At 37.1% G+C, this 21766-nt stretch overlaps 1 protein-coding gene across 1 annotated transcript in view; it reads left to right on the top strand.

The window, feature by feature from the left end:
* LOC150097410 (uncharacterized) overlaps positions 1-16383 on the top strand; it is a 299012-nt gene extending 282629 nt beyond the window's left edge. The window contains exon 11 of the mRNA XM_090407040.1: positions 15228-16383. Coding sequence (XP_090263166.1) covers positions 15228-15527 — 300 coding nt within the window. The 3' untranslated portion in view covers positions 15528-16383. The remainder of the gene's footprint in view (positions 1-15227) is intronic.
* The last annotated feature ends 5383 nt before the right edge of the window (positions 16384-21766 follow it).

Here is a 21766-nt window from a genome sequence, read left to right as displayed (position 1 = left end):
TACCACCTGAGATTACCTCTGCTAACGCATTCCTGGATGTTGACAACATCAAGTTCTTTCCTAATATCCTAATTTTTAATATGATATAGCCATTGATGCCATCTGTTCACGCCTCTAATCTTTCTCAGGACTCTCATATCTGCGGTCTCTAGTCTTTGGTCAAGTGTTTTACTTCTGACCCAGCTCTCAGATACGTAAGTTAAAACTGGTTTGAACACTGTCTTGTATATAGCTAATTTAGTGTTCCGACTAATTTCTCTCTTATTCCATATAAATTTATTCAATTGACTTCCTAGCATACCAGCTTTGCTGATTCTGTTGTCTATTTCTATATTTAATTTACCATCTTCAGTAAAAATCGTGCCTAAGTAGCTGAAATGTTTCACTTGTTCCACAGGTTCTCCATTCATAACACAGTTGACATTTTCAATGATTCTGTCTATTTTCATTGTCTTTGTCTTTTTATTGCTGACCTTCATACCATATCTATAACAACAGCTATTCAATTTAGTCAGAGAATCATGCAGATTTGTAGCGGATTTATTTAGAAGTATAACATCATCCGCATAAAGCAAAGAGCTGACATTAACATCTCCAATTTTGATATCATGTTTAATACCGCTTTCCTTCATAATGTGATCCATATAGATAACGAATAACAGAGTGGATAATGTACATTCTTATCTCACACCAGATTTAACATTAAACCATCTTCCTGTACTTCCTTCGAATCTAACTGCTGACTTACAACTCAAATAAAGACTAAGTATTGCTTGATATAATGCTCCATTGACACCATATAACTGTAGCGTATTGAATAGCTTCTCTCTTGGCACCTTGTCATATGCCTTTTCCAAATTGACAAAACTTAAATACAGATCTCTGTTATATTCCCATGCTTTCTCGACTATTTGTCATAAAGTGAAGATCTGATCCTGACAGCCTCTATTTAACCTGAATCCAGCTTGTTCTTCACCAAGCTTTTCTTCCACAATTCTTCTCAACCGTTTCTCAAGTATACTTGCATAGATCTTGCCAGGAACACTCAGTAGGGAAATACCTCACATTCAGTTTTATTTCTCTTTTTATATATGGGTAGAATTAGAGCTCTACTCCAATCATCAGGAATTCGTCCCTCTGTCCAAGCTTTCTGAACCATGCAGTGCAGCCACTGTAAGACTTTTATACCACCATGCTTCAGCATTTCTGGTCGAATATCATCTGCTCCTGCTGCCTTTCCACATTTCAAGCCTTTGATGGCTTTTTCTACTTCAAGTATGAATATGTATTCCTGACTGTATGCCTGGTCAGTGTTTTTTACCACTATCACTGCTTGTTTCATTTAGCAATTTTTTGAAGCAATTACTCCATACTTCAAGGATATCTTTTTCTCCTGTTTTCATGTCACCTTTGTCATCTCTAATTCCTTTTACAGCACTCTTTCCTCCATTTCTAAGCTTCGTCAACATCCTCCAGAATATCTTACCACCTTCTTCATATTTATTTTTTATGTTCTTGCCAAAGTCATCCCATGACTTTTGTTTAGCTAGTTTTATACAGTGTTTCGCTTTCTTACATTTGTCTCTGTATTCTCTAAGAGCAAAAGCTGACTTATTTGCCAGGAACTTTTGATATCATTTCTTCTTTTCCTTCACTGCCTCTTTAACTTCCTGTGTCCACCATGGAGTTCGGATTTTTCTATCCTTGCAGACAACCTCACTACATGCCTCTCTGGCTGAATCAATCTGGGTTTCCTTCAAGGCTTGCCACTGAATCTCCAAGATTTGATTCCTGTTCTCAAACTCTTTCATATATTTTTTCAATAATCTTTGTGTATTTTAGTCTGCAATTCACATCTAAGAGCTGCTCAACTTTTATTTGTTTTAAAAATTTCTTACATGTTCTTCTTTTCAAAACGAAATTCAGTTTTATCCCGCTCAAGACTAAATAGTGATCGCTTCCAATTTCAAATCCTCTGTACACTCTGGTGTCCTACACCAGGGAGAAAATATCACTATCAACAATAACATAGTCAATGAGACTTTTCTTATTCCTTGCCTCTTCTCCCCATGTGAATTTGTGTACATTTTTATGTTGGAACACGGTGTTAGTAATAACCAGTCCGTGTCCTGAGCAGAAATCCAACAGATATTTGACATTATTATTAGCTTTGCTCTTTTCTTTAAATTTTCCCAAAATATTTTTGTATGTCTCACAATCATTTCCTACTCTGCTATTTAGATCCTACCCAACAAGGACCAACTTTTCCTTTTTCATTGTGTCAGTTGCTTTTTCTAAAGACTCAAAAAATTCCTCCACTTCTACCTTAATAGAACCTTCTGTGGGACCATAGGCACAAATAAGTCTCATTGTCCAGTTCCTCATTCTCATATTTGCCCACATCACTCTACTTGAGACTGACTGCCATTCAAGAAGATTAGCCTCATATTTTGTGTTGAATACTATGGCTACTCCTTGTTTTCCTTGATCATTTCCTGAATATAACATTTTGTATTTATTGCTCAGAAAGATCTCACCAGTTTTTGTCTTTTTTGTTTCAGTCACCCCTATTATGTCGATCTGGTACTTATCTAATTCCTCAGCTAGCTCCATTTCTTTGCCATTCAAGCTTCTTATGTTAGTACCGATCTTTAACTCTGGTGATGTTGAGTTGGGGTTTGTTTTCAGATTTGTTCCAGTAGCTGACTTTTCGCTGTTCACCCTGGTTCCCTGGCGAAAACAACGGGGGCCTTTTTTAACCGGGCAACGCCCCAGCCGGCATGAAATTTTGTCATGTTGTACCATCATTTTCTATTTTGGTTTAACCAATAAGAATACAATTTGGTCGGCTGAATCCCAAATTGCCAGCCCATCCTCGTTCGTTCAGTATCAAAGTAGATACCCAACAGGGTGCACCACGAGAAGGTGAGGATTGGACATTAGGTCAGAAGCCCTGGTCGGTTCTCCGCATTCCTTTAAAGGCTATGTGGAGGTCTCCTCTCAGTTATACAGCTTTGACCCTTAAGCACCCCTTAAAATTTTAAGTAAGTTCAAATTTATTGCATCCTTAGTAATGTGGTATAATATACTTTTTTGAAATAAACTTTACAAGTAAACAACTTCAGAATATAAGCCTTGATATAAATGGTGCCATAAATTGTATTAATGATACAAAGAATTTCTTAATTAAAATCCGAAATGAGGATGAATTTGAAAAGATTCATCCTCATAACAGATGCGGAAAAAATCGCTGAGATCTTAGGTGTAATGCCTAATTTTGAACAAGAAACAGTTAGACTTAGAAAAAAAAAAAAGAAATAATTTATGTATGCAGCAGAGTATGAATTCATAACAGATTTTAAACAAAAATTTAAGGTAGATTTTTATTTTTCAATGATTGATACCGCAATTGCATCTGTTGATGAAAAATTCAAGCACATGTTTACAATTAACGAAAAGTTTGGTTTTCTTTTAAATATATATGAATTTCAAAAAATTACTTCAGCAGAACTGCTAAAAAAATGTTTGATATTTCAAAATTATTTAGTACATGATAATTCTAGAGATATTGATGGAACAGATTTATGTAGTGAATTATAAATAATAGCAAGGTGAATTCCAGAAAATACTTCCTCATTAGATGTCCTGTCATGCATATGCAAAAAATAATTTAGAAAATAGTGTTCCAAATGTGTTTATTGCTCTGAGAATTTTTTCGACATTGCCAGTATCAGTAGCAAGTTCAGATAGGAGTTTCTCGAAATTAAAACTTACAAAAACTTGCACTCGATCTACGATGGCTCAGGAATGACTCACTGGTCTAGCAGTAATATCTATAGAGCATGAAATTGCATCTACGATCAATATAGATGAATCAATTCAAAACTTTGCCAAAGCAAAAGCCCATAAGATTAATTTTTCATAATTTTTGTATTTAAGATGTAATAATTTTCTTGCTATACAGATTTTAGGAGTAATCATATATGTATACAAATGTATTGGTTTTGATTAATAAATTTTATATATAAACATTTATATTTAAATGTTCATAATGATATTATTTTTATAAATATCCACATGTGTACGTGTGCTTGTGTGAGTATGACAAAATATATATACAGCAATCCCTCGATTAGTGCACCTAACGTATTCTTTAAAACAGGTGCATTAATCGAAAACGCACTAATTAAATATAATAATCTATGGGGAAAAGTATAATTTGTACCTCAAATTTCTTTTTTGAACCTTAATTTTTTTATAAAAGAATTAAGGTATGTCTCAGGGCCTAGTTAAAGTAAAATCATGAAGTTGAAAGACTATAAAACATATTCAGAATATAAATTTTATTATTCTACTTCTTAACAAAGAATTGAGCTAACGTAGTTTGTCAGGCATTTTGTTTCTTTTTTTTCATACAACCAATGGCATGGCCCTACTTTCTCTTCTACTCTTCTGCAAATTTTACTGCTTCTCTATTCATCAGGGTCAGCCTCTGCATTGCTGCTTAAAAACTTCGCTTGTACGAAAAATATTATACGCTGCCGATTGTTATAATCTGCCTTGCAGGCAATTTTTATGAACGATCATAAACAGCGGTATTCTCTTTCCAAAATGTTGAAAGGTTTCGATGTTTGGAAATTAACGATACACAAATGTTATTAGGCAGTCTGGGTCCAAGCTTTTCGACATATTCTCGAATATTATTCTCCTCAGAATATTTCCACTATAAAATATTTATTTATAAAAAATGCTTAGAAAACTAAAATGACAAATTCTAGGAACTTCTCGCAGAACATAGTTTGGGAAACTCTGGTATACATAGTGTACATGGAAGTAGTGTAGTATGCCATTAAAAATAACTTTGTAAAATTTTTAAATCGGTAACTAAATTATTTCATTCTGGTGAGTGATTTTTTAAAATAGTGAGGCGTAAAAATGTATAGACAGATACCTTTTTAAAATCGGTAACATTTATTTTTAAGATGTATATAGGCGCACTAATCGAATTTGGGTATCGAAAAAAATGACGCACTTATTACTGCATAGAGACATTGTATAGAGGGCACCTAAATTTTCTTTGCCTAGAGGCATCAGATACTCTCGCGCCTGCCCTGGATTCTATACCAAAAAGAGCAGTTAAATTGATTGACGAGCTCGCTCACTAGTACACTCCACTCACTTTCACATAGGTGCTCAATATCTGCAGCCTGCACCTTTTTTTTTTTTTTTTTTGTTTATTTTTTATGTTGGCTGGTCAACATATAGCACGTTAGTACCATATATGGGTAGTGGGTTGGGAAAGGAGAAACTTGTTTACATTTGATTTAAAAGCCTGTATGTTGTATTCCTTTAGAAATACGTCAGAGGGAAGACTGTTCCACAGTACCACAATAGCAGAGATGGAGGAGGAGGAAAAGCAACTTGTTCTATGGGTTTCATGGTGTACTGTGAAAGGATATTGGGTGGCAGCTGTACGTGTTCCAATGGGCTTAGTACAGAGTGGGGGAATTATTGATTCTGTTTCAGATGAACATTTCCCGTGGAAATATTTATAGAATATACAAATTGCAGAGACCAAGCATCTGTATGAAAGTGAAGGGAGCGAGTTGGTGAGAGATGGGTCATTTATCAGTCTAATTGCTCTCCTCTGTATTGAGTCAAGCATTTGGAGGGAGCTTTTAGGAACCGCACTCCAAATGTGAAAGCAGTATTCGATAGCTGGGTGGATTTGTGATTTGTATAATGTTAGCAGCTGTTTAGAGGTGTTATGTCTATTTCTCATTTGTACAATGCTATCTTGATTTAATGATCACTACCCCTTCCCTTACCTTATTATATATGTTGGCCTTTGTCTGCTATCTTTAACCCTTATATATTCCTAAATCGTCTGCCTAACACCGAGTATATGATCTTACTGCTTATCTGACAATTTCTAAATTTTGGGCCCCCAGAAAATACCTATTCCCTGATCTCTTTAAGTCATCCACATTCGCTCAGACAAATTTATTTCCTGGGCCAGCCTGGGCTTTAAGGACAGAGTCAAACTCAGCCTAAGGATGGTTATAGAGCATCAGATGTTACTAATATAATTCGCTTGAAATCAGAAGCCATAAGTTTTCCTTTTGTCTGTTTGTAGTCGTGCTCTCTTTCCTTTCTTACTTAGGATATCCTTGTGCACGTATATGATCACCAGGTTCGTATTTTTATGAAGGGTCTAGGTCAGTCAACATGGTTAGAAAAGCAAGCATGGAAGGTAACAAACAAATTTAATGAGTTCATAATTAATTGCAATACAAAGACAAAATTGATATTAATGCTAGGTTAAAACTTTTACGTTTCTCTCACTTTCTCATTCTTAGATAAACATGGATTTCTTATTCTCTACAACACTATTCTTTCAATTTATCAAATATTTAGTTTACAACTTAATAGAAGCCAACTAGGTATTTGGCACATTATTAATCTCCCTTGAGTAGGTCACGACAGAATCTCCAGTAAGTTAATATTTCTTAGAATTCAGTCTAATTGTATAGAGTCATTCACACATATAATAATTCTTCATGCTTATCCTTATCAAAATTTTGAGTTACACTTTCTTCCGTTTCTGTTAGTCAAGTTCTCTAAAGGGCTAGAATATGTAAAAGTTCTTATCTACACTATTTTAGGTTCTTTCAGGATTTTCTCCATCCTTCCTTCTTACAAAGTTCTGGCTGCCTTGGTTCTGTTGCCACGTGGGAATCACGTGCTCTCCATGGATCGGGTGCTCGGTTTCTTTACTAAGGATTTACGTCGATGCTATTCCTTACCGACGGCCTGCGTTGAAGATTTGTCATGTTCTGTGGCGGTGCCATACTGGGATTTCTCGGCGATCAGCTCTTAAAGATAAGAACTGAATCACGATGACCACACAGTGAGAATATAGGAACAAACAAAATGGCAGGTTTCAGTTCTCTGTTGCAAGTTTTATATGCTCCCCAAGAGCACAACCTTTCTGAGTTTGATCTCTCCTTTCACCCTTCCGATTTGTCTCCGACTGTGTGACTTCACCGTTCTTTATACAGGGCTTTCCAATTCCGGGAATGCATGTGTCTTGATGTTTTCTTAGAGGTAGCACCCACGGACGCTTACGCTGCTATTGTAGTATTGGGCGACCTTTGCCCCTTCTTACCGAATTATTGGCATTCTTTCATGTGTAGAAATTCACTGATAATTACTCTCATGTGAGCCCTTTTTGTTGACTTACAGTTACATTAAAGATAAACATACTAACTATAATACAAACAGTTCTTATTCTAATTTGCCAGTTGTTATTTCTTTTAAGACATAGTTAAATTGTGCCAAATGATAAGTATGTTCATTTAATGGATATCTTCTGTTAGACTCTGGAAAGGTGACCTCATTTAGAGTGAGGTCGCCCGTTTCAGATCTAACAGAGGTGAAATAGTATATTGAGTGAAAGAGAAAACCTAGTTTTTTGGAAGCTGAGGATGCAATGGTTGTGATGTGTTTATGCCAGGAGAGGCCCGATATCATGGTAATTCCGAGAAGAGAAATTTCTTCTTATCTGGGAATTTGAGTGTCATCAAAAATAATACTTGGGGAAAATGGTTCTTTTTTGTGGGAAATAAGATAGAACTGGGTTTTACTAGCCTTGAAGTTGACGAGGTTATCTGAGCCCCATCGGAGGATGTCTTGGAGGTCCGAATTGAGAGAAGTTATGGTTGATGTTCTGTGGGTTGAAGTAAGTTGTGTAGGGTAAGGTTTATTGAATGAAAGGAAGGAGTGCAATGTGCTGTCATTTGCAAAACTGTGTATTGGGTTGGAGGTGATTGATGTACAGAAGTTAGAGGGTTGGTGAGAGTACTGAACCTTGTAGGACCCCAGCATTAGTTAGAAGGTGGGAGGATAGGGAGCCATCTGTCATCACACATAGTGTACATCCAGACAGGAAGCTGGCAGTCCATCTGCAGAAGTCCTGAGACAGTCCGAATGGGAGTTTGCTTAGTAAGCCTTTGTGCCAGACCTGGTCAAAGGCTTTAGAGATATCAAGTGCAACTACTCGGAATTCGCTGAATTTCTTCATGGCATTTGTCCAGCGATGGGTGATGTATGAGAGTAGATCTCCTGTTGATCGGCTTTGACGGAATCCGTACTAGTGGTCACTTAATAGCTAGCTACCTTCAAGGTAGATCAGGAGTTGAGAGTTGATGGTTTTCTCCATCACTTTAGATAGGACTGAAGTGAGTGAGATAGGGTGTTAGTTAGATGTGTGATTTGCCACCTTTTTAGGAATGGGTTGAGTATAGGCCAGTTTCCAGGCTTCGGGACATATACCAGTGGAGTAAGAGAGTGTATACAGATGGCATAGGATAGGAGTCAGTTCTGGTGCACAGACCTTAAGTCAATTGGAGGAATGCCATCAGGGCCAGGAGATTTTTTTGTGTCTAATTTAGACAACAGGTTTATGATATCTTTTTTGGTAAAAGGATACAGGGGGCATTGTATGTTGGGCAGTTGGAATGACTGGAGTGCATTTGCCATTGTCAGTTATGTGTGCATTGGAGGCAAAGTGTGAGGCCAGGAGGTTAAATTTTTTCTGTGGGTGATGTTGCAATTGAGCCATCTGGGTATGATAGAGGTGGGAATAGTGTAGGGCAAAAGTTATGACCAATTACCTTGGCAAGAAACCAAAAGGCATGGCTGCCATTTGGACAGGCTGTAACTTTCCTGCTTTTTGCCCATTCAAATTCTGTTTTAAAAGCATTGATAATTTTCTTGCATCTGTTTTGGGTTTCAGTATAGACATTGAAGGAGGGTGGGTTTCTTGATTTGAGCGCATTGTGGTATGCCTGATTTTTCATTTGTACAGCCTTGGCACAACTTTTGGAGAATCAGGGTTTAGTTGGGGATGGGGGGACAGCAGTTCAGAGTAATGTGGGGAATGTACGTTTTCATGGTCCAGTGAGGATTACTTTAGTGATACAGTCGGTGCATATGTTTAGGATGGAAGACTGGAAACAATAATCCAACCATGGGAATGAAGCTTAGTAGTCTCAGAGACTACTATGCTTTGTATGCTATGTTTCTCCCCCATTTGGCACTGTTATAATGCCAAACTATTCTTGTGTTGGAATGACCGTGTGTAAGCATTGTTGCATGGAGAAGGAAATGAGCACTAAGTTGTGGTCAGAATTACCCAGGGGGCTCACTACATTTACTGCATATTTGGAGGGGTCATTAGTAAGGAAGAGATCTAGGGTATTTGGGGAGTGGTTCAGGTTATCTGGTATTATGGTCGGCTTTTGAACAATTTGTGTAAGGTCATTAGTGATGGTAAATGTTTCAGCATCTCTGCCAGCAGGATCTGTATAACTGGAAGAGGAAAGCCAATTGGTGTTATGGACATTAAAATCACCCAGGAGGATGATTTCGCTGTTAGTAGAATGGGACTGGAAAAAATTAACTTTACGGAGAGGAAATGAAAGAGCTCAGGGTGATTGGTATTAGGAGAGCAACAGAGACAGCAGATGAATTTGAGTGGGGGGGGGATATCTTCAGCCAAAGAAGGTCGAAGTTGGGCGATTCTATGTTAGGTGCTCTCTGGCAAGGTATGTCAGAGGGGCAGATATATGCACAGATGCCAACCAGCACCGATGGTTAGTGCTTGGGGAAGGTGAGATTTGAGAGTCTGTTAAAAAGAGTAGGTGGGGTTTTTGGTGAACTGCAGATGGCTGTGGATACTAGTAAGGTTGAAATTGAGGCCACAGATGTTAGGATGTTAAGGAAGTGAGGCATAGATTTGACTGCAAGGGTTTTGTACATTTCTTATGCAGTGCCTGCATACTGGTCTCCTTGGTGGCTACTAGTGGCGTCACTTGGTTTTTGCACTAGTTTGTTATGTTTGTAGTCTATCATCCAACTGTTGTCTCCATCTTGGCAATTTTCTTCTAGTTGTCTTTGGAGTTGGCATCTTTGTTCTCTCTGGGCAAAGGTTAAATCAGGTCGAGCACATATTCGCTACTGGGAGCAAGTGTCATTTAGCTTGTCATCTATCACCGTTATAAATTTGGATGTGTTTGTTGGTGTGTCGGCATTGAGGCACAAAGGTTAAATCAAGTTGAGCACATATGCGCGTGTGGGGCAAGTGTCCTTTAGCTTGTTTATCGCTGTTATAAATTTGGATGTTTTTGTTGGTGTGTCGCAGGTCACTTTCATGAGATATGGAAAGTTCATTTTGGCCTTTCTTTTGTTTATGGATCCGAAACAATGACATTTGACAATATTTCTGGGATCAAAATTGCATTCTCCTGCTAGTTTGTCAATGTCTTAAGAATTTACCATTTTCCGTCGGAAAGTTCAGGATAACGGCATTGAGTCTTCTATTTTTGGCCTTGAGCGACTCTTGTACCATTGATGTGATTAGTTCAGGAAGTTCGTTAGCTGGCACGGGTGCACTTGTGATCGGGCGCTGGTTGTCGAGTATCCCAAGCTTAGTTTCCAACTTTTGGATTTTGGAGGAGAAAGTATCAATCATAGTATTAAACTGTTGTTCGAGGTTTTCAACTCTTTTGCCTAGGTTTAGTAGCCATTTTATGCAAGGGAGGCACATCTTACAGAAGAATGACTGGTTGAGATCGGTAAAAAGCTTGTGCAGCGATTCATCTATTTTCGTGCAGGAAGTATGTAGCCAATTGCAACAGAAATTGCATATACCTTTTTTCTTTCTTTAACTTTGGTTTCACAGCTGCAGCACTTCGTAATGTCATTTGGTTTGTTGCATCGGCGACACTATGTTGATGGGACTCAGTAATCTTCGGTTGTTGGCCTTTGTTGCCGCCATCTTTACTTCACACAGTAGGCATAGTGCTTTCATGGGACTGTTTTTTAATAGTAAAATATAGCTGATTTAATGGATTATGGGTACTTACAAGTTGTGCTAAAGTAATCGGCTCCTTAGTATCCTCTGTTAAAGTTTACTGTTTATTTTGCACAAAAAACACTTGCAATTACGATGAAATGCAGGAGCACAAGTTTAACGTAACTTATTCACAGGTGCCACCTACATCTTCTATAAATACTTCTATGGTCACAGTTCATCAAAATTGGCATCAATAATTAACCACTCTCTTGCAAATCCATCCAGATTCAAGCAGCTGCTAACCAACACCTTCTCACAGTTCAGCTCTCAATCCACAGAATAATTTCTCCTTTTAACACTAATATAATGCATTTTGCAATTAGCATTGCTTTCTTGCGATGCTGCTGCTGGTAACTTTTAACTTATGACTTGCAAGGCATTAATTTCAGTAGGTGTCTTGCCATGGAGAGCAACCAAAAGATAATTATATGATTTCAGAGATTATGTCTTCTATTAGTTCAGTATTGCAACTTTGTATTTCTAGAACCTCTCTCTCTCACACAAAGTAAAAATTTTCTTAGAAGATATTTGGATGCCAACTAAGTGTGTGTGTGTGTGAGAGAGAGAGAGAGAGAGAGAGAGTGAGTGAGTGAAAGATGAGGGGGTACATACAAATAGTGCTTCATTATTAGTAGTACACCCTCTGTCCAAAAATAAACCAAACTTTTTGAAAATAGAAGAAACTAGTGCTGCCACCTGTTGTATCTTTTTGTTGTCGAAAGCGGCAACCTTCATTAGTGTTGTGTCAACTGTTTATGACATTTGTTTCATTAGAAGCTGAGTTATAGTGCCAAGAGTGGAGTGACAGTGTGTTTTGACAAACAGTCGGAAATGAGTTTCAAACAGAGAGCTGCGATTGACTTTTGTGTTAAACTTGGTAAAAGTTTTACTGAAATGCATCAAATGCTTCAAAAAGCATACGGTGATGAATGCTTATCCCGTACTCAAGTTTACGAGTGGTTTAAGCGATTTCAAAGTGGTCGTGAGACGCTTGAGGACAATGAAAAGCCAGGCCATCCAAAAACTGGACTGAGCGAAGTTAACATCCAAAAAGTGCGTGATTTCATCAAAGAAAACCCGAAATCATCCTTGAGATTGATTGAAGATGAATTGGGGATTCGAAAATCAACTGTGCACAACATTTTGACTGAGAGTTTGGGCCTTCGTAAATTGAATTTGCGATTTGTTTTCTCCACAAGTTGACCAGTGACAAAAAAGAGTATCGAATTGAACACTGCAAGGACCTCATTAAAACTGCTCACAAAGATCAAACTTCCTTGAAACGATCATTACTGGTGACGAAACATGGTGTTTTGAGTATGAGCCTGAAACAAAGCTCCAGAGTGCTGAGTGGAGACCACCAGAAGAGGGGCATCCGAAAAAAAGTCACTTGGAGAAGTCAAAAGTAAAGCTGATTTGTTTCTAAGTTCCAAGGGCATTATCCACAAAGAATTCATTCCGCCTGGCCAAACGGTCAATGGTGAGTTTTGTTTCGGAGTTTTGAAGTGATTGATAGCGAGAATTCGTCGCGTGTGGCATGAATATTGTAATGACCGACCGTTTGTCAAAACACACTGTCACTCTTAGCACTATAACTCAGCTTCTAATGAAACAAATGTTATAAACAGTTGACACAACACTGATGAAGGTTGCCACTTTCGACAACAAAAAGATACAACAGGTGGCCCCACTAGTTTCTTCTATTTTCGAAAAGTTTGGTTTCTTTTTGGACAAAGGGTGTATTATTATCACAGAAATCCATGATTCCATAACTCATCATGTGAGGCTCAAACTCTCTTCTTAAAGTTGTTCACTGACAAAGCACTCACAGCCTCTGTACAGCACCTTGTAATGTACCTTCGGTTACCTGAGCCTAAAATTATCCAGCTGGCAAACTAGATAACTTTTGATAAACTACTTTTCCATTGGTTGGATTATTCAGGATATTACTGTAATTATCTCTCAACATATGCATACATTCCATTTCTTTTCCAATCTATATTCCCATAGATGAAGTTAGAGGCTACTTCACATTAATTGCATAAGTATCCCATAATGCTAACCACACCCTTTCATCAACTAGCTCTAATCCAAAGTATTTTAATAATAATGTGTTACACCTGTTAAAGATACCAAGCAATTTTAAACCTGGTTTTACTCCATTTTTTCCAAGTAAGCAAACAGACAAAAATGTCAAGTTTGCGCCTGCAATTTACGCAAGACTAGCTGATCCCACAGGTAGTGCAAGACCAAGGCAACTCGTGGTAAAGGTGGCATAAGCTCTGATCACTAATCTTAGTATTTACCCTTAATGCCAAAACACATATCCAAGAAGGGGATGTATGATGTTTTGTATTAAAGGCAAGGGGCCACTACCCAGACCGGTTTCGACCTTTATTGAGGTCTCATCAGTGGGAGCCAGGCTAGAAATACCAAGATTTAGTAATGCAGAGCTTGTAAGTATTTTACCAAAACAAGTTACCATAAGGTGTTATAACCTTATTAAATAAAAATCTCAGGAGGAGATATAGATGTAGAAAGTATTTTTAACTTGGGTATAGTTATGTTAAAGATACCAAGCAATTTTAAACCTGGTTTTACTCCATTTTTTCCAAGTAAAACATCATACATCCCCTTCTTGGAGATGTGTTTTGGCATTAAGGGTAAATACTAAGATTAGTGATCAGAGCTTGCTCCACCTTTACCACGAGTTGCCTTGGTCTTGCACTACCTGTGGGATCAGCTAGTCTTGCATAAATTGCAGGCGCAAACTTGACATTTTTGTCTGTTTGCTTACTTGGAAAAAATGGAGTAAAACCAGGTTTAAAATTGCTTGGTATCTTTAACATAACTATACCCAAGTTAAAAATACTTTCTACAAATGTTACACCTTTACACTACTTGTATATGGGAAATATGATTTCATTACTCTGACTTGGGTATCTCTTATGGGTCTGGCTCCCATTGATGAGACCTCAATAAAGGTTGAAACTGGTCTGGGTAGTGGCCCTTCCCATAATGCATTATACACATGTTTTGCATTATGGGATACTGAGACAATTAATGTGAAGTCATTAGCTTCTGTATGTGAGTAGCCTAGCTATGAAGATAAAATTGATGCAAAAACATTGTTTGCTTATGTTTGGATCAAGGATGAAACAAGAATGTAATTTCTTGGCATCGTTAATGTAATTTATAACCAAGTGAAAAAAACTTTCAGAAATTTCTTAATTCTTTTTCAACTCTGGTGATCAGATAAAAGCAAAACGATCTAGTCAAGGCCTTATTCAAGCAATCATCACATCCTTATCTCTGCATGTGAACAGCTTTCACACGATTTCAACAGTAATCTGATTGTCTCCATCACCTTTGCAACTACTATCATGCCTGGATCTCTTGCTTTTTCTGTCTGTGATTATATTAATTTCTAACAGAAAACATAATTTCAAGTCAATGACTTGAGGTTTCTGTGGTATAAGTTATCCATTACGGCTTATCCAGTATGAATCATGAATAGGAAACATCAATAAAGAAAGAAATTGTTTAATTGACCATTTTCCTACAATTTGTCATGTATATCTGTAGGATAAATTACAGATTCGAAAAATAAAAAAATAAATAAAATTCAAAGAAGCCACTGGAATGCTACATCTTCCAACCCAGTGTAACAAAAACTGTAGTCTAATTTTAAACCAACTTTTGCCAGCGTACATCAGAGACCTGCATTATTGTGAATAAGGATTGCAACAATGAGCCATGTGTCTGAATCTCAATGGTATTTTTTTTCAGATGCATGTTTCATCCTTGCATTGTTTTGTATAACAACTATCTTATTCTTATTCACTGCAATGCAGGTCTTTGATGTATGCCAATAAAAGTTGGTTTAAAATTAGACCTTAATTTTTGTTACACTGGATTGGACAATGTAGCATTTTGGCGGCTTCTTTGAATATTATTTATTTATTTTCAAATCTATAATTTATCCTGAGGTTATGCAGCAAGTCGTAAAATACTGGTCAGTTAAAACAATTTCTTTCTTTCCTTGTTATTGTTCATATCAGATAAACCATATTATTTACATACAAATTCAATTAAATTAAATAGTTTGGATATGGAGAAGGATAAAAAAAAAGTGGGGGGAATAAACATATTAAAAAAATTTAAATGCAAACTGTAATAATTCAAACACTATCACTATAGTGGATAGTAGTTATCTGAATTTGTTTTCACAGTCTACATCCAATATTTGTGACTAATACTTTTCTTTTTTTTATTATATATATATATATATATATATATATATATATAGGCTTCTGTAGTAAATTATAATACTCTACAAGCAGCAGCCAAAGCCAAGCAGTTGGATTCGTTTACCTGGGGTGTGGTGATTCAAGACAGTTGTAGTGGAAAAGATAAATGTGATATTCATATATCAGTACTTCAGCCTCCTGTGACAGATGACTACAATAAGGATTGTCATTCTGATCATTTAAGTATTCCTGAACTGAGAAGTAAACTAATTAAACTCTTGCCAAATGTGAATGTTCAGGTATTTTTGGTAACACACAATCAGGTCAGCAAATATTGTAATACCTTAAAATTAGTTTAAACACTAAATGGATGAAAAAAGTATTTCAAGAAGCTGTCAATATATAATCAGCTGTGATAGTGAAGTTTACACACACACACACATATATATCATATAGCTGGAACAAACTAGAGAAAATTATGTGTACAGAAGGGAAAGTTCTGCAAACTGATGGGAAAATAATGACTAAAGAACATTTGCGATTGGCTGTATGTGAGACAAAGAAGTACAAGTGTTCAGAGAAATAAATACATTATCAGGACCAGTTGGGTGAAAAAATGCATTTAGGCCATGCCACCTCCTTTTTTATGTACTCATATTCAGATAATCATTATTCTATATTTCTACAGATACTGTATATCTTGGAGGATAATGCTGACTTCAGGAAAAAAAAATAATAATGATAATTATCTCTCCAGCTCATTTCATCATATATTGTATGTTATTTGATACTGGCACAGAAAATGTTTTTACTGTTTATATCATGGTATTACTACTACTCAGATAAACACCAAGATGCCCAAATTTACTATTGTATGCAAGTACTGCATATTAGTAATATAGGTAAAAAATATAATACACTATTGTACAGGCATGAAAAGCAGGTTGCATTATTTTATAAACTTAACTTTGAATAAACAGAACCACATCTAAAATGTTCTCCAAAGTTAGATAATAGCATTTTTATTTAAAAAAACAAAACAAAACAGAGTTATTCACTGTAACCATTTCATTTGAGCTATTTCTTTAATTAAAAATTCTGCTGTCCATTTACTCCACTTACCAATTGCTTTTGTGTTAAATGATACCGATAATGATACATATGAGGAAATAAGTACCCCTATATATGTTCATTAAAAAGTGTTGAGGAAATGTCTTTGGCTTCTTACATATTATACACCTCTCATACTTGGTTTAATAAGATACTTGTATACACACTATAGCAAACACTATTATAATGAAATCTTCTATTTTAATGACTTGCTGTAGTGTGTCAACCCAAGCCCCATATCAGCAGTGATGTTATTTATAGCTTGATATTGTAAACAAGAGATGTTCCTTATAATAAACTGCATTTACTCAGAAAACATCACACTCCACAACCCAAAATCATTTATTCATCAAATAGAGCTTTATTGATTTTTAAAATGGTTATGTTTCTGTGACAGCAGATGTGAATGGGACACCATGTCTTACCCTAACATAATGCTTAAAATGATAAAATAATGAAAACAGACTGTCAGAATCCAGTATGAGCAGTAAACTCTTGGGATTACCATTAGTTGGAAGGGGGGAGGGTGAAAATATTATCAGGTTTTAAAACCAGAAACTAAAACATGTGATTGGACAATTCACAAAAGATTTTAATTCATATTGTAGTTCATATTGTTTAGGTAAAATATGTAAATATTTCGTTGGAATCCAAGGTAATCCTCATACTATGAAGTTCTTTAGTCTCTTTCCATCCACTTCTGGATATAGGCCTCCTCCTTAACTTTCTAGTTCTGTCATTAACCAATGTCCACCTCATGCCAAACCTATATCATACTATAAAGTTATGAAGCTGCAAATCGAGTTTGGTGGTCCCAACTTTTGCAGTTTAGATAAATTTCACAAGAGAGTGGTTGGGATTCCTGGATAGGACAGGTGAACCAAATCCTTACATTGCTTTCATTTAGGATAAGAGGAAACCTTATATCAAGAATATCACAACAATTTAACTCTTACTGTTTAGGTAATATCCACAGGAGTTTGTTAAGTCCCAACCCAACAAAATTCTTGCATTGCTTTTGGTTAAGAAAGAAGAAGTCATGTATACAAAATTTGGTAGTTGTAGCTCTTTACTTTACTATATATAAAATTCACGGAAGTTAGTAGGAGGATCACAAAAACTGAATGTTTTTATAAGAGGAAGTATGCTGCTGGAAATACTAGCTTCAGAGCCGATATCTTCAAGATTAATAATAAATATAATCTTCTTCTTCTTCTTCTTCTGCAGCTTCTCCCACTTAAGTGGGGTCACTGTTTGTTATGAGTCTCCTCCACACCTTCCTGTCTTGGGCTGTCACCACATCCAAGTTCTTCATCTTCAAGTCCTCTTCTACCAGCTCCCTCCATCTCTTCTTTGGCCGCCCACGCTTCTGCCTTCCTTGCACATCCATCTGACCCTTCTTCCCACATATTCGTCCTCCCTCCTCATCACATGACCAAACCATCTCAACCTTGCCTCCTGTATTTTCGCTCCTAAGATTGTAACTTTCACTGTTCCCCTGACATAGTCATTTCTCAGATGATCCTTTCTGGTCACACCGCACATCCACCTAAGCATTCTCATCTCTGCTACTTCCATCCTGCTGATATTATTTTTCCTCAGGGCCACAGTTTCTATAGCATATGTCATAGCTGGCCTCACTACTGTCCTATAAATTTTGCCTTTCAGATTGATCGGCACCCTCTTATCACATAACACTCCAGCCATCTCCCTCCAGTTCCTCCAACCCACTTGTATCCTGCATCCCACTTCCTTCTCAGCTCCTCCATCCTCTTCCACTGTCGAACCTAAGTATCTAAAGTCTCTCACCTTCCTGATGACATTTCCTTCCAGCTCCAGATCTGTCTCCTGGCCACCGCCCACTGCGCAACACATATACTCTGTCTTACTTCTGCTCAGTCTCATACCTCTCTCTTCCAGTACTTTTCTCCATCTTTCCAGTTTAGTTTCCGCTTCTTCTCTTGAATCTACACCCAGCAAGATGTCATCTGCATACAACATTGTCCAAGGTGCATCTTCCCTCACCTCCTCTGTTACCACCTCCATCACAATATTAAACAGAATATTGTGATGGAGGTGCAAGCCAACTGTTACTTGAAAACTTTCTGTCTGTCCCAAACAGGTCCAAACACTTGTCTTCACATTTCTGTACATTTCCTGCACCAACCTGACATATTTCTCCGGCACCTTCTTCTCCCTCAGACACCTCCAGACTTCTTGCCTTGGCACTCTGTCGTATGCTTTCTCCAGATCAATAAATACCAGATGTAGCTCCCTTTGTTTCTCTCGATATTTTTCCATCATCTGTCGTAACCCAAAGATAGCATCTGTTGTTGATCTACCAGGCATGAAGCCAAATTGTTCCCTTGCAATCTCCACCTCCTTCCTCAATCTACCATCAAGAACCCTTTCTAGGATCTTCATTGTGTGGGACATCAACTTTATTCCTCTGTAATTTTTACAGTCTTGTGCATCCCCTTTACCCTTGTAGATGGGAACAAGAGTACTCTCCCTCCATTCCTCGGGTATATTTTCCTGTTGGCAAACTTTCATGAACAGGTTCCACAGCAGGTCAATTCCCTCTTCCCCCAGTGCCTTCCATGCCTCCACTGGAATTCTGTCGGGTCCCACCGCTTTTCCATTCCTCATCCTCTTCATGTCCTCCGTCACTTCCATTCTACTGATGTTCTGTACCATCCCCTCAGAAGGCTGCCCATCTCCTCTGTGAGTCCTTGCATTTTCCTCATTCAAAAGTCCCTCAAAGTATATTTTCCATCTGTTACTTATGTCCACATCCCTCCATAATACTCTTCCTTCAGCATCTTTGATCTGCCTCACATGTAAGATGTCCTTAGCTGCTTTATTTCTACATTTCGCTAGTTGGTAAATTTTTCTCTGTCCTTCCTTTGTTTCTAATTGATCATACAGATCTTGATATGCCCATGGCCTTCGCCTGTGCCACAACTCTCTTGGCTTCTTGCTTTCTCTCTTTGTACACCTCTCTGTCCTCTTCCACTCTTGACTCATCCCACTTCTGCTTTGCCTTCCTCTTAGCTGTCACTGCCACTTGTACATCATTATTCCACCACCAAGCACCTCGATTGCACAGTTCAGGATTACTTTTGAATTATGTTTCCACCAATCTTGTACACTTTCCAGTCCATCCGAAATCCTCTCTAACACTCTCTCCCTAAAACGATTCCTCACACTCTCCTCTTTTAAGCGAAACCACTTAATTGTCTTCATCCCATGACAACCAGAAGTTCTTATCTTCGATCTTATTTTAAAGTCTGCACACAGCAGTTACATTATTAATAATAAATGTAATAATGATAGTAAATAATTTATTAGGCTGTGTAGAAGAAATGAATGTGGTTTTTTTTTATTTGTGGCATGAGTTTGAGGCAAGAACTAATTTATATGAGAGGACAGCCTGCACTTAAATGTATTTGGTATCAGAAGTCTGGAGAAATGTTATTGGTATGAGACCTAATATGAAGAGTCAGAAGAAACTAGATCTTGGTGGGAGAAATGGTGAGAATCAATATGTAAGAGCAACCAGGTTATGCAACTCTGTTAATGATACAAATGTGCATTATCATGGAAGTGATTATGAGGAAAGGATGATTGTGTGCTCGTCATGTTTGAACTTATTGTGTATGTGCTAGGATATCTGTATAAGTGAAGCATTAGATGTGACCAGAAATCCGAGAATTGCCCTGCTGCATCATAGAGAGAAGTATGCAAAAAGCCTGAAGGTAACTCATTCTGTCTATACACAAATGTGTCAAGAATATCAGGAATAGAGTTTGTTGCCTTGGTGAATATGTTGGGGGGCCTCATATTGTATACATTAGTCAGACCTAGTAGTATCACTAATGGTATCAGTATAAAGGGTACAGTATTTTTAGGATGGATAGACAAGATAAAAGAGGAAGGGGTGTGTGCTGTTAATGATATCTGATGCTTTCAGTACAGTTAGGATAGAAGGCTATGACTGTAATGCTAGTAGCAATTTTCCACGTAGCAGTGAGTGTGAAGTTATTTGGTGTGAGGTTGATTCCAACAAAATTAAACACATTGTAGCGTGTTATTACAGACCTAGTGGATCAGTTGCTGGTGATGATGAAATGCATCACCAAATCAACCTAATATGTGCTAAACAAGTAATCATCATGGGTACCTTTAATTATCTGAACATTATTGGATAGTGATGAAATCTCATGAGAAGAATGGAGCCAAATTTATTGAGCTATTATGAGGCATCTTCCACAAGCTGCATGTCATAAAAGAAACTAGAGGTCAAAGAAAAGAGCATTTGTTCTGATTTGTTCTGAGCATTTGTTCCATGTCAGTACATATGCTGTACTGACATGGAAAGTGGCTAAATATATGGATATTCCATTCAGAAAAGGTTACATGCTGAACATGTAATTTTTAATCTTGGCTGGTCATAATTTCCATCTCTGTAGAGATGGAAATTATGACCTGCCAAGGAATATACTAGTTTTGGTTCCATGGTATCAGTTGCTAGATGGGAAGGATATTGACAGTGCATGGGACACATTTAAAAAGTGCATAAATGATGCAGTATCCAAATGTGTCCCTAGAGTTTAAAGAATAAATAGGATAGGAGTGAAATGGATGTGCAGTCTTATTAAGCAAAAGATTCTTAAGAAAGTAGAAGGAATACCATGTGCATAAAGATTATATCAGTTATGAAAATTATAATGTACAAGCCAGAAGAGTTATAAGTATTTGTAGGGAAAGCTAAGTATGAGTATGAAAAGAAAATGGCTCTGCAAGCTAAAGACAATCTAAAAGAATTCTGTCATTATGCTGCAAATAAAAGAAAGAATGAATGTGAAAGAATAGCTCTGCTGAATGCAAATGGTAGGTGACAGATGCAAAAGAGATTGTTCTTCAACTAATGAGTACCTATTTATTTACTAAGCGCTATGAAATCTGTATTTGCAACATTAAGCTGAACGCTACCTCTTCTCTGGATGAAGAAACAGGTATATGAGGAAGAGGTACTAGAGATGTTGCATAAAATTAAATAAGAATCTGACAGTGGGAACCGATGGGAGAATCTCGGCACAGATGTTAAAAGACTGTTCAGCTGTACTGGCTATGGCTTTGACTAGACTGTATAATTTGAGTCTTAGCAAAAAGATTATACATCTGGTCAAAGGAATGTATGATAATCCGATTGCACTAGGATGTTGCAATCAGTGATGTATTTTCACTACCGCCAGAGAGAGATACTAATATTAACATATCAGTATCTCTGGTGGTAGTGAAGATTTTGGAAAAGTTCATAACAGCTCATATATAAATGGGTTAACAGCAATTTATATTTTGCAAAGAACAATCTGGGAAGGAACAAAAGAAGGTCATGTCTGAACAACTTGCTCATAATTTATAATAATATTATGGTTGAGTTGGACAAGGAGAATGAATATACCATGATATTTTTGGAATTTAC

This window comes from Typopeltis vanoorti, chromosome 17 (assembly GCF_054136105.1).
Source record: "Typopeltis vanoorti isolate ZY-2024b chromosome 17, IOZ_Tvanoo_1.0, whole genome shotgun sequence".
Taxonomy (NCBI): Eukaryota; Metazoa; Arthropoda; class Arachnida; order Uropygi; family Thelyphonidae; genus Typopeltis; species Typopeltis vanoorti.
The sequence above is the reverse complement of the archived record's forward strand: the minus strand, read 5'-3'. Positions and strand labels throughout refer to the sequence as shown.